Source organism: Chamaea fasciata, unplaced genomic scaffold, assembly GCF_029207755.1.
Source record: "Chamaea fasciata isolate MVZ Bird 193981 ecotype frontalis unplaced genomic scaffold, bChaFas1.0.hap1 SCAF_1, whole genome shotgun sequence".
In the NCBI taxonomy this organism is placed as follows: Eukaryota; Metazoa; Chordata; class Aves; order Passeriformes; family Sylviidae; genus Chamaea; species Chamaea fasciata.
Genome location: NW_027094086.1, coordinates 22,425,345 through 22,438,810, shown reverse-complemented (window position 1 = coordinate 22,438,810; position 13,466 = coordinate 22,425,345). Strand labels below are relative to the sequence as shown.

Genomic DNA, 13,466 nt, shown 5'->3' with positions numbered 1-13,466 from the left:
AATCTCAGCTTTTGTCAGACTTCCAGTTAGAAAGGGCTGGCCACAGACTGACAGGAACCAAGCATCATGAGAGTGGGTACCTTGCTGACATAGAGGAGGTAAGAACAAAGTGTGTTTAGAAGGGTCTCTTGTCTGCAGTGTTCTATCTCAGTCAGCGTTTCTGTCAAATTGAGGCTGTACTCAGATCATTTGGAAAAATATCCAGAAATGGATGTAGCCTTTATGAATTTGTTTAAATCCATTTGGAGCAGTTCCACTTCTTCCAAAGGTGACAGTGCTTCTCAGACACAGGGTCACACCTGCAGAACAGAGTTCCACATGTCCCCAGCAATGTCAGCTCACGGCAGTGTTGGTGGGGCAGCCAACAGGGACCAGGCAGGGGATGTTGTCTGAGGACATGGCTTCTTAGGCAGCAGCTTCCTACATGGAGTCAGCCAGTAGGATGGCAATAATTTCCACATTCCCTCACAGTTCAGGTCACCACAAACCCCAAGCAGGGTGTATTGTCAAACACTGCAGTTGCCATGTCTCCCCAGTCCTGAAGGACATCTCTAACCCATGCCTGTGTTTTCAGACAGCACTGGCACCTTCTCATATTCTTTAAATAACATGGTACTATGTGTACCAATAAAAAAAGTCCTGTCTCTCACAATCTCAGTCAGAAACTATAACCACCAAACCCAAAGTTAGTTTAGCTTTTGTGATATTGCCCGAGGGTAATATGAATCACTCATTCATCTCCCCACTCCAACAGGCAATTCTTTCACGCTTTGTTATGCTCCCAGCCCAGCCCCACCTCAGCGCTTATCTTGCATTCTCTACAGTCCAAGAAATGTCCACAAGGCAGTGTAAACAAAGTGTTGTTATGTATTTATTTGGTGTATTACCAGTGCATCCCAAAATGTGCTCTTATCTGACACATCACAAGCTCATTCTGTGTAAAAATGACATACCTGATTTCTTTTGACGTATCTTTTGCCTCAGATTACACCAGTGATTGTGTGTCCACAGCAATTTTTTCTGTATTTACTGCTGGGAAAGGCAAAATATTAGGTCAGTAACTGCTTATATGTCCGTGGAGCAGAGTATGCCCCTTGCAAAAAATTCAGATGGATTTTGGATTACTAATTTGGGTGCTGGAAGCATTTTAGCCTTATTACCAAAATTCTTGAGCTGAGTCTATTAGCCCTAATCACAGGAGCAGTTATAAGAGACCAGTGAGAGCTGTATCCTTATGCAGTTATATTGCTTTGCTGTTTATCTCCAGTATCTCTTCAAAAATCTTGCTGTGTTTTATTCATCAGAAAATGCAACTTAGAAAAGTGACCAGCAATTTTTACAGATAAGATCAGAGATTGATAAATGAGTATGGAGGCTGTCTATAACCCTTTTTTCTTAGCCAAGTGACTTAGAAGGTGAGAACAATCTATAAAAGCTTGGAAATCCTCTAAATATATCTCCACTTAGTGTGTTCCAAAGCGGCATTAGGGAAAAAAAATATTCCATTTAAGAAAAAGAAGCAAAAGTAATTTTTATATTTACCAATTTGCTGAAGATGTTTCAATATGTTTAAAGCCCCCACTAGGTACCCAGGACAGAGCAGAGCTGGCGAAAACACACAGACATCACTTGAATGCATTTCCAGCAGCAGCAGCTCACCATTCCTTGTAATGTTACTGAGGAATGTGAGCTATTTTTGTTCTCCTAAGAGTGACTGGGAAATTACAATAGAGAAGTTGTGTGATTTATCCAAGGCCTGGGGGACGTGGTGGGGTTTCCAGCCCCCAAAATTTTAACATGGTGGTTTCCCAGTCCTGTGTTCTGCCACCCCTTTCCCCAGGCATTAAAAGCTAGTATAATCAGAGCTCCCCAGTGAGTGGTTGGCCAGCAGAGCCCTGAGAGGAGGCGGCTGTGACAAACCAACACAGCAGCTACACAGCCACTGGGAAGCAGGAGAGCTGCCTCTCTGGACATGAAACACCGCTCTCACGGGGAAACGGGAAGGTCACCACTGCATTTGCAAAGCCTCCTCCCTTCTATGTGCAGTCTCTGTCTCCTGCGTGCCACTTCCCAGCAGAGGAAGAGCTGGAGGGACCGGGCTGAGAGAAGCAGCACTTTCCCTGGCCAGGAGAACAGCCTGGTGTCCGTGATTCCGTGTGGATTCAGCGTCTCCTGGGATGTCACCGGACACGCTGTCACGAATGCTGGGACACAGACCCCTGACCCGGGGCATCTGTAGGAAAGGGAGGCAGGAGGCACTCACCAGCAGGAGAGCAAAGCAAGAGCACACACCACCCAAGAAAAGGAGAGCAGGGAAGTCACCTGTAGCATCACTGAAGCATGGATCGTCCGAAGCATCTCCGGGGGGCTGAGGGTGCCGTGGGTCCCCGCACACCACTGCGGGAGTGTCCCCAGGGTCTGGAGTCTTTGGCCACACAATGCACCAGCCTTGGTGGGATATCGTGGGGTGATCACAACACCCCAGGCAGGAAAGCTGAGCAGGCTCTTGGAGACCTGGCCACTGGCACACACCAATACTTATTTACCCCACTCCGTGTCTGCACTCAGTTTCCTGGGCTCTTAAAGGGCTGATCTTTAATACTGGGGGTTTCTTGTACATAGGACTTGCCTGTGGCTGGGCTTGGAAGTTACAACCTCTCTCCCCCACCAAGGCTTTGAGGAACAAGCCGAAGGTGATGCTCAGGGCTCTGACAGGGCTGGGGGGAAGCAAGCGAGGAATCTTCATTCCCCGGCACACCCTAGCCCTACAAAGCACTGACACCAGACCATTTCCAGGAGCTGGACTTCAGATGCCTGGGACCACGAGTGAGAGGCGGTCACGAGGGAACTGGCAGGAGAGGATGTGGGTTATCCCGGCATAAAGCACCCGTCTCGGAGCATCTGTGCTCTGTACAGCCGGCCTTGCTCAGGGCGGGGTCAGGTGCGCAGGGATTGCCACGATCAGGCTTCTCCCCGAGAAACTTGGCCTCACCCCGGGCTCGGAAACAGGGGGGAGATTTCTTCCCAGCCGCCTGCAGCGTGGCCAGGGACACTGCCAGAGCTGACCATGTAGCTGGACACTGTTCATGTGCTGGCGCGAGAAGTCTACCCACCAAGAGCAGCAGCGCAAGGAGGTCAACCCTCCACCCGCCCTGCTCGAGGTGCCGCCGCTCACGATCATCCCTCCCGAAATGGCTGGCAGGGCTGTGTGCGGAGGTCGGGGGTTCCCAGCCGGCGACTGAGGGGGCGGCGAGCAGCTTCAGCAGCAGCTCCGCTCCCCTCATACCGAACTGCTCTGACAAGTGTCCCCGTCTTTCCTATCGTCAGTCTCCGCAGGGACCCTGCCCAGGCGCCACAGCGAGGACCCGCCGGTGCCATGGGCGGGCGGGCTAGCGGCACCCGCTCCCCCGGTCCCTTCCCGGCAGGGTGAGAGGGGCGGGGGACGCCCCTCGGCAGAGGGTCCGCGGGTGCTCGGAGCCGCTGCGGCCGTGGGTGGGCGTCCCCCGTCGCCCTCCGGGAGGTTGTGCCGCTCGGAGCCGGCGTGAAGCAGGATCGCGGCGGAGAGGAAAGCCGAGTTTGCGGCGCCGCTGCCGCCGGTGCGCGGGGGCAAGAGCGAGAGCGAGCGAGCGGAGGCACCTCCGGCACACCGGCTCCGCCGGGCCGCCCCTCCGCAGCCCCCGGCCGCCCACCCACCCGCCCCGATCGCTGTCGGCGGGGCCGGGCCGGGGGTAGGTGGGAGCGGCGGGGGCGGGCGGCAGCCGCGGGGGTCGTCGCCATGACGAGCGGGCGTGCCGCCGCCTCCCGCCGCTGAGCGGGGCGGCCGCTGTCCCTTCAGCACCGCGCGGCCGGCGGGGCCGTCCCGCCCTGCCCTGCCCTGCCCTGCCCTCCTCTGTCCTGCCCTGCCCTGCCCTGTCCGGCCCGGCTCCGGCACTGGCACCGCCCTGGCACCGGCATCCCTCCGGCACCGGCATCCCTCCGGCACCGGCACCCCCCTGGCACCGGCATTCCCCGGCACCGGCAGCCCCCGGCACCGGCAGCCCCCGGCACCGGGCACCCCTCTGGCACCGGCATTCCCCGGCACCGGCAGCCCCGGGCAGCGAGGCGAGCCCTGGCGGCCCCCGCGGGCGGCGGCGATGGCGGGCGGGGGCCGGGGGCAGCAGGGCGCGCCGGCGGGGGGCCGCGGCCGCTGAGGCAGCAGGTAGGGCGGGCGCGGAGAGCCGCGGAGCCGGGCGGGCGGGTTCCCCGCGGGTCGGAGCGGGGCTCCGGGAGCCCGGGCGGCGGCGGGGGCTCTTGTGTGGCGGGGCCGGGAGCGGCGGGAGGGAATGAAAGGTCCGCGCGGCCCCGGTGGCACAAAGGCCGTTGAGTAACGGGGCGTCGTGGGAGCGACAGCCGCAACCCAGGTGAAGGGCGAGGGGAGGGACGGGAGCCTGCAGCGGGAACAAAGGAGCCCTCCCTCAAGGTTTTCGGTGGGAGGTGAGAGACAAGAAAAAGGGGAAAAGGGGAGAAACGGAGGCAGAGGGAGAAAAAGGGAGGGAAAGCAAGTGAACAGGGGCAAAAGAGAGAAAAGGGGAAAGGGGGGGAGAGTTAAAGGAGAGAAGGAAAGAAGGGAAGAAAGAGAAAGAGGAGAAAATGAAAGAGAGAAAGAAGAAATAAAAAAGAAAGAGAAAGAAAGAAAGAAAGAAAGAAAGAAAGAAAGAAAGAAAGAAAGAAAGAAAGAAAGAAAGAAAGAAAGAACAAGCATCAATAGATGAACATGCTGTAGATTTGTTCATTCTGCCAACTTTGTGTGCAATTGTATCCTAGGTTTTCATTCCCTACCCACCTTTGGAAGGAGCTCACTATGACAGGGCAGAGTCTGAGAGCTTTATCTGAAGCGAATTTTGAAGACAATGAAATCAGCATCAACGTTGGAGGCTTTAAGAAAAAGATGAGATCCAACACATTGTTAAGGTTTCCCGAGACCAGGCTGGGCAAATTGCTGAGCTGCCACTCAAAGGAGTCGATACTGGAGCTTTGTGATGACTATGATGACACCAAGAATGAATTTTATTTTGACAGGAACCCCGAGCTCTTTCCTTATGTGCTACATTTTTATAACACTGGCAAGCTCCATGTGATGGGCGAACTCTGTGTATTTTCTTTCAGCCAGGAGATTGAATACTGGGGAATCAATGAATTCTTTATAGACTCCTGCTGCAGTTATAGCTACCATGGGAGGAAAATGGAGCCAGACCAAGAGAAATGGGAGGAACAAAGTGACCAGGAGAGTACAACATCTTCCTTTGATGAGATTTTGGCATTCTACAATGACGCCTCTAAATTTGACAAACAGCCCTTTGGAAACGTCAGGAGGCAGCTCTGGCTTGCTTTGGATAATCCTGGGTACTCAGTTTTAAGCCGCATCTTCAGTGTCCTTTCAATAGTGGTGGTGCTGGGCTCCATTGTGACCATGTGCCTGAACAGCCTCCCAGACTTTCAGATTGTTGACAGCAATGGGAACCTCGATGAAGACCCTCGCTTTGAAATCGTGGAACATTTTGGTATTGCATGGTTCACTTTTGAACTGGTGGCGAGATTTGCAGTAGCTCCTGACTTTTTAAAATTTTTCAAGCATGCCCTGAATTTGATTGACCTAATGTCTATCCTTCCATTTTATATTACATTAATTGTCAACTTGGTGGTGGAAAGTAGTCCGACTTTAGCAAATTTAGGCAGAGTTGCACAAGTCCTGAGACTCATGAGGATCTTCCGCATATTAAAGCTTGCTAGACACTCCACAGGTCTCAGGTCTCTCGGAGCCACCCTGAAGTACAGCTACAGAGAGGTGGGGCTTCTTCTACTCTACCTCTCTGTTGGCATCTCCATTTTCTCAGTAGTGGCTTACACCATTGAGAAAGAAGAGAATGAGGGGTTAGCCACTATCCCTGCTTGTTGGTGGTGGGCTACTGTTAGCATGACCACAGTTGGCTATGGGGACGTGGTGCCAGGGAGCACTGCTGGCAAGTTGACGGCATCTGCATGCATCCTAGCTGGTATCCTAGTGGTAGTGCTTCCCATTACACTGATCTTTAATAAATTCTCCCACTTCTATAGGCGTCAGAAGCAGTTAGAGAGTGCCATGAGAAGCTGTGATTTTGGTGATGGCATGAAAGAAGTTCCATCTGTCAACTTAAGGGACTACTATGCTTATAAAGTTAAATCCCTTATGGCCAGTCTGACCAATATGAGCAGGAGTACCCCCAGTGAGCTGAGCCTGAATGATTCACTGCATTAGTGTACAAGTCTGACAGCAGTTTGCATGAGAGCTATCAAGAGCTATGTTTATAAATGTTTTCCTATTTGTCTTTCTTTTTTTTTTTCTAGAAGATAGTGTTGCTGACACTGCACTTTGCACTTGAGAAACTAAAGACATTTCTATTTTGCACATTTTCATCCAGTTGCATAAGGGTACTAAATGCTGACTTTTCCATACAAATGTTACCACTTCCATGACATTAGTGCTAGTGGTATAGTGATGATCTGTTATTTGTGCATTTTCTCGTCTGAGCAGAGAAATGAATGTACCCAAATGGAATAAAAATTCTCAGCTGTGACATAAGTAATGAAAAAAAGTCACCTATCACCTATACTGGTGTCTGTACTAGTATAGGACTTCCCATGCATTTTACAACCATTTTAAACAGCCACCTGTGAGTCACCTATACAGGAACACTTCTACCTATATTGCTGACCAGTAATTCTGATCATCACTTGCCTGAAAACACCTCTAAGTTTGCTTACTCTTGATTATGTGTGTTAAAATCCGGGTGTTCTTGTTCTGAAATGTTATGTATAGTAATTTTTTTCAGAATCTCTTGGGCATAGACCTTCTTCTGTTTCCAAGATTAGGTCAATACTGAGCCCTCTGAAGAAGACCACCCCTCACTTTCAGATAGCTACATTTCCAAAGACTACATTTCCACAAGTGACTCTAGGTATGGAGGCCCATATAGAGCCCAAGCATATCCTCCAAGGGATCTGCTCACAGCTCAGTCCCAGTGCAGCTGCAAATGTGTTGTATCAGTCCATCAAAATGATTTTGAGATTAGATGCATGAAGATATGGGCTTTAAACAATTAGAAGCTCCAATAAGAAGCCTGGATTTGATTAATGAAGTGAAATATTCCCACATGAACAGTACAGGCGGCATTTTAGGAATTGACATTCATATACTGCAAAAAGACTAATTATAAAGATGCCATATGTGATGCTGAGATATAAAATCTAATTTTATCAGTAAAGCTTGAAAGCAGGTGTTGATGACAGACAATTCCATTAAAATTTCTGCCAAGGAATCTCTAAGCAAAAAACCATTTTCACTCAGAAAGAAACTCTCAATTTACAGCTAAGGGAGAGTATAAGGCCTAAGAAGGGAACAGATAAAGAGCTTAATACTGCACTATCTGTGGGTAGATCCTCCTACCTACTTCTGTGATGTAGTCAATTTAAATCCTTTCAAGGGCTGGCATGTACTTGTTTAAAAAAGCAAACCATGAGAGAACAGATCATACGTGATTTCAAGAGTAATAATGAATCTGCATAGAGTTGTTTTCTGAGTGCTCAGTCTCCTCCCTTACACAATTGTACAGAGATCAAACACTTGCAGTCAACAGGCAGAAGCCACTGTTTCCCTCTTTTTACTTCTGTGCTAGAAAACAAAAACTGTTGGCACTCAGTGGGCAGTACAGCATTTCTCTTCAGATCCTACTGCTTTTCCATCCTATTCATTACATATAATGATCCAGTTAATTTTTTTGTTAGTTTTACTTGTGAAGGCTAGAAAGGTGCAGAAATTAAATTCAAGCTAGTTAGAAGAGAAATTAAAATACTAAAGCTGAAATTGTTATGTTTGGAAGACTGTGTTTTTAAACCATGACAAAGGGTGCCTCAACTGACAAAATAAAGCAAGTATGGTATGGATAGGTAATTGCCTCATTTAGGCTGTCTGGGGTAGCAGCTTGGTCTGTATCTCTTGATGTTGTATCAGCTCCACCTAAAAAACAGAAAGCTGAGCACCCAGGATGGGATTTCTGTTTGGCCAGTGATCTGTGACAGAATACACAGTGTGAAATAACTTACTCCCCTCCCCCATTTCCATTGAACACCCTCCCCTCCCACCAGTTAGTAGCTGATCTAGGCCATGAAGTGTGAGGGGAAAAGGTCCTTTCCAACCTCACCAATCTTGAACACAGTCTGCACAAGTTTTAAGTCAATTGGCAAGCCATTGCTTGCTGTCCCTGAAATTGAAAGTGCCATATGCATGGTCCTGAAGATAGACCTAGGTAACCTCAATTTGGTGTCCAAACTTGAACCATTTTGCTAAGATTTACACTTCTGCATAGGGCTGGTTCAATTCAATTGATGCTGACTCCCAGGCATAAATTCAATACTCCTGTCCCTGATTCATACTGCCCATGTGTAAACTATGACACATCCACAAACAACCACCTAACACACGGAGCAGCGTGAGGTCACCTGTTGAACTAAAATACCAAGAAACAAAAAAGGGGAGGAAGAGGTGGGCATGGGCAGCACATACCCTCCAGTCAGGTAACATGCTGCAAGGATGGTAAATTCTCTCACTGATGCAAAGGACACTGCAAACTGGGTATGTTGGTTTGGGCTTTTGGAGAACTCAGCCCCAAGCAGTGGTTTTATCTCCGTTTCATAAACAGTAGATTAACAGAGCTGAAAACCAGGGACTTTCAGAGCAGTTATTTGGTGAGATCTGTAGACTTGCCAAAGAGCAACAGATTCCCTCTGCTGTTGCTAGTTTTAACATTGCAAAGGTTGGATTTAACTTTGCAACACATCATTTCAATTACCTATAGCTTATCTTATGTTCTAGATTTATTATTATTTGTAGAGCTGATGCTCTGTCATTTCTGCAAATATTGACTGGAACGTGTCCAAATTGCATTTTACTAAAAAAAAAAAAAATGAAACACCCAAGGAATTCCAACTTTTATTGTACTGGTTGAAAGGAATTTTCATTATTGCATTTTTATATAAGTGCTTTTGATCAAAGACACTAAATAAATAAGTACTGAAATTTAAGATGTTCTTATTATCATGACAATTACTTTACACAGTGCACAGAAATTCCTTTCATAAACTTAACTAATTCCATGTTAAAAGTAGTCACATTTTTGCTCCCCCCTCCTCCTAAAAACTATTCCAGAGCTGCGCTGCTCTCCAAGGCTTGCACAACTTCTAGCACAATTTTATTAACAGCTGCTTTATACCAGTATTTTTTTTTCTTCTGCCAACACTGTTCTTTAGCTTAAATATTTCGTTTTCCTCTTACTGTATTTATAGACAGCAACCATATGGCCTTACATACGTATTTTCACAGGTTTATACCTCTCAAGCTTCCTTTTAGTTTTCTTTTTGCAAGTCCTGGTCCCCTGACCACGCTAGGGGATGTAGCCCTTTTTTTTGCATTACTTCTGCTTAGATTTATTATGTTTGAGCACTGGACAGTATTGTACGGCAGTTTTAATATTTGCTTATGACTAACAGAATTTTTCACTGAGCAGAATGACAATTTAGTGATTTAAGTAATGTTGCTGTCTTAGCTGCCCCAAAATATTTAGGTAAGGAAGAATAGGCACACCTTTCCTGCCATTTTAGGAAGTAATGTCTATTGTAGGGCTCCGTGCAGTAAGTGCTGAGAAAACTTCTCTCTCATTAAATAAAAGCTACAGGGAAATGTTTACATTACACTTTGAAGAAAAAATGCAATCTCTCCAAAGCCTCACAGGGGAGAAGAGGTGGTATTTTTTGCATAGTCAGTGCTTTTGCCGGACTTCCTCACTCATTGTCGTGTGAGAGCAGGGCACCTGCACTTCCATAAACCACTGGGTCAGATCTGAAGGATGAGAGGATAAGGACTAATTGGCCACTTTCTCCAGAGTTGAAGAATTTCTGTGGTCAGAAATCTCCTTATCACGGATGTGCAGTTTACTGAAGAACATTGCATCAGCCTGTGCTCCTCCTGCCTGTGACAGTCACCTTCATGGCACCAGTGAAAATGCTGTGCCTATTCTCTTTCGTCCGAGAGCTTTGTATTGTTAAATGAGAATTGTGGTAATACTTCAAACGAGGTAACTTGCTTTATTGCCAGAAATAAACTGTTAGAGAATCTGGATTTCTAGTACAAATATAGGCTATTATGAGAGTCAGAGATGCCCTTGAGAAGCAATATGTTACATTATGTTCCTGAGATGTAAAATCTATATATAGATTGTGATTAAGCTTTTTATGTATGTTCAGATTTTGTATTATTGCCTGGTTTATTACTCATTTACTTTCATCAGTTGCTAATTCTTTCTTTCCCTGCAGACTTTCCATTTTGAAAACAGACTGGTTTTTCCTCCCATGTTATATATAGCACGGGCTACTTCACGTTGCAAACTTAAAAACAAAAAAACTTTGCATTTCGTTTTCCAAATTTAATACCTCCAGTATTTGTACCTTTTTGTATAGAACTTTGCAAGACTGCAGGGAACTACTGTATCTGGTGCTCTTTGTACTGTGTGTCTTGTCCCAGTCGTGTGTAACGCACCCAAGAACTCAGTTTTGTGCCACAAAATGGAAATTAAATGCATAAAACATTATCTTTCACCAGGGATCTAAAACTGATTTAAGTTTCAGGACATTCTGAGTATATATTATAATCAAAGAGAAGCCTGGGCCTCGTTGTGAAGATAAGTTTTTTTAAACATGCATATCAGGCTAGATTTCTATTTTTAGAAATGCTCTTAATTGGTGATTGTGGTGGGGAACCCACATTTTTCAGTTGAACAAACAGTACAAACTTCTTGTTCTCTACCTGACAGATTAGGGACTAAACAACATACCACCAGCATTTGCAGGCATTAAATCAACTTGACACGACCTTTCATCTCTTCCAAAATAACCCCATCCCTAGAGGCCCCAGCTGTGCACATGTAAGCAGCAGAAAGCCCCTGGAGTAACTGCTCCTGCTGTGCTGCTTATCCATTTCCTCCCATAATACTCCTGACTTTAATCTACCTTTGATGGTGCTTTCAAACAACATTCAACCCCAGGCAGCACTCATATCCCTTGGTGAGGTGTCGTGCCAGAACTATTCTTTTCTCATTATGTTATTCTTATTTTCTTTTCCAATTTATGCACCTGGCTTCCCTTTAAGTTACACCAGAAATTAATTTGATCTCCTGTAACTAACTTTCAAGTTGCACACTATTCAGACAGGGTGAAAGAATGTTCCCATCTGATTTCTGAAGCATTTTTCACTGATTCTGCCTTTTTCCTTAAAAAAAAAAAAAAAAAAAAAAAGATTATGCTTCTCATCTGAGAATAATTTATGGGGTTAAAAATAGAGCAGTGGGTAATACATTATTCAGAGCAACAGTTCTACAGAGCAATCATTGAAGCTGCTAAGAAACATAATTCTCATTAAAGATTGTGGATCTCTTCACCTCTCAGATATAAAATTATGGGTTGTCAAGTGGAGGAAGCAACCTCCAAACAGTCTAGAACGTGTTTCCCGAGATCACATGACACTGTTGGCAAAGGTCTGGCTCTGGAATTTATTTGCCCTGCTAGCAATGAGGATGGAAAATCATCTCACAGGTGTTGGGACTCACACTGACCTCCCACTGCAGAAATTTGTTTGCCTGACATCGCCTCACCCTTTACACACAACCCTAAATCATGTAAGTCCTCACTTGGATAAACACATGAATTTGCCATAAGAGGCAGTGGCACAAATCCAGCACTTCAGCTTCACAGAAGTGCAAAGAAACATCAGCACCTCCCACTCTTGCTTTTTTCCTTTAAGGGTACTAATGGGCTCTGGCTTCTCACAAATCCCTGTTCAGATATAAACAGGGCTAAGTTTTTCAGGAATTGGACAAAGACTGCTATAAATCTGACAATTTCTTCTATAGATCTAAAGCAGCCTAAGAGCTGCCCACTTTCAGATGCACGATCCAACATCTGCTTGTCACCCAATGTGCAGGTGTTCTGTGTGGTGCAAAAGTCTGTAGCTTTGAGCAGACTATTCCACTGATGACACTGTTGACTTCCAAAGAAAATTCTTCATCTTACTTGGAAGATGAGTGGTACTCACACAGCAGCACAGTTTGCTTGCAAGCAGCTGCTGTGCTGCCCATCCCAAGCCCTGTACCTCCTGCTTCACCCTCTCTATCTGCCATGGCCTGACGTGGCTATTCCTGCAGTCTCTGTGGCTTATGAGGAAAGCTCATGTGGTGGGGTTGTAACAGACCAAAATAAGGGTTTGGAGTTCCTGACTTAGGAGCATCAATCCCACCAAATTCAGTGGAAATTACCCTTTCAAATTACTATGCTGGTTTTGAAATTCATGTTCTGTCCCATTCTAGGAAATGTTCTGAATACTGACACCCTACCAGAGCCCCCTTAAGGACCATCCATTTGATTACCATTAGGTAAATTCTAAGTAATTTCTATTATATCAATGCCCAGGCACATCAGACTGTGGGCTAGCACCTCCCTGTGTTAGGTTTTCCAAGTATGGCAAAAGATAACATGTCAAAATTGTGGTTTACTTTTGGGAAAAATCTATTCTCTATGTTGTTTCTTTCTTCTTTCCATACCAAAGCAAACCTTCCTACTGCCACTGTTAGCATGATCATTTTTTAACATTTTGATCCCTTCCTATTGAAGGAAGAAGCCCTGGATGTATTTTTTTTTTGGTGAGCTGGCTCTCAGCATTGCCTGTGGGAGCATGCTCTAAAGAAGACAGTTGAAACCAGGGAAGAGGCTGCAACAGAGGGGCAAGGCAGGCCCCACAACAGGGACATCACAACCAGCCCAGGTTGGGATCAGCTCCTTCTCAAATTCTTCCTTCCTCAGCCTGGCAAATGAACTACCAGGTCTGGCAGTTGATTTTTGCAAGGGGCATCTCAGCTGCAGTATTGGAAATGCTTTATAAATATAGGGAAACTTTGCTTATGCTTTTGATGGCAAAAATGCTTGGGACTTCCTTATACATTGGTGAGGACAGCCCCACTTCCTGGCTCTCGCATTCCCCAAACTGGAACTGTACTGGTGCTCTTCCCAGTGCTACCAGGGCAGTGCTGGAGAGCATAAAGGACTCATCCGTAAAGGCTTCATGTGAGTAGTAACACAGCACTGGCTCATCCACCAGCACACAAAAATACAAATATGCTACCTCACACTCGGCAGGAGCCCCAGAGCACCAAAACAATTTAACATGCTGGGAAAGGAATGGAGCCGGCAGGTGTTCCTAGGTGCATTTGATTTCCTTAGGAATCCCATTAGATTCAGAGAAAGGTCGGTCTAGATGTACCAAGAATACAGAAGAAAAAGTCTTTGCTAGGCAGTTAATGATACCTGAAACAAGAGACCTGACAATTTTCCATCCTGAGAAAGCAGTA

General features: G+C 46.4%; 1 protein-coding gene across 1 annotated transcript; it reads left to right on the top strand.

Moving 5' to 3' along the window:
* Positions 1–4,144: 4,144 nt before the first annotated feature.
* Positions 4,145–11,925, top strand: KCNS2 (potassium voltage-gated channel modifier subfamily S member 2). Its single transcript, XM_066178064.1, has 2 exons — positions 4,145–4,198; positions 4,804–11,925. The coding sequence occupies exon 2, from the start codon at positions 4,841–4,843 to the stop codon at positions 6,272–6,274; it is 1,434 nt and encodes a 477-aa protein (XP_066034161.1). The 5' UTR covers positions 4,145–4,198; positions 4,804–4,840; the 3' UTR covers positions 6,275–11,925.
* Positions 11,926–13,466: the final 1,541 nt, after the last annotated feature.

Coding starts and splice junctions, on each gene's coding strand:
- KCNS2 (XM_066178064.1), top strand. CDS start 4,841: ATGACAGGGCAGAGTCTGAGAGCTTTATCTGAAGCGAATTTTGAAGAC.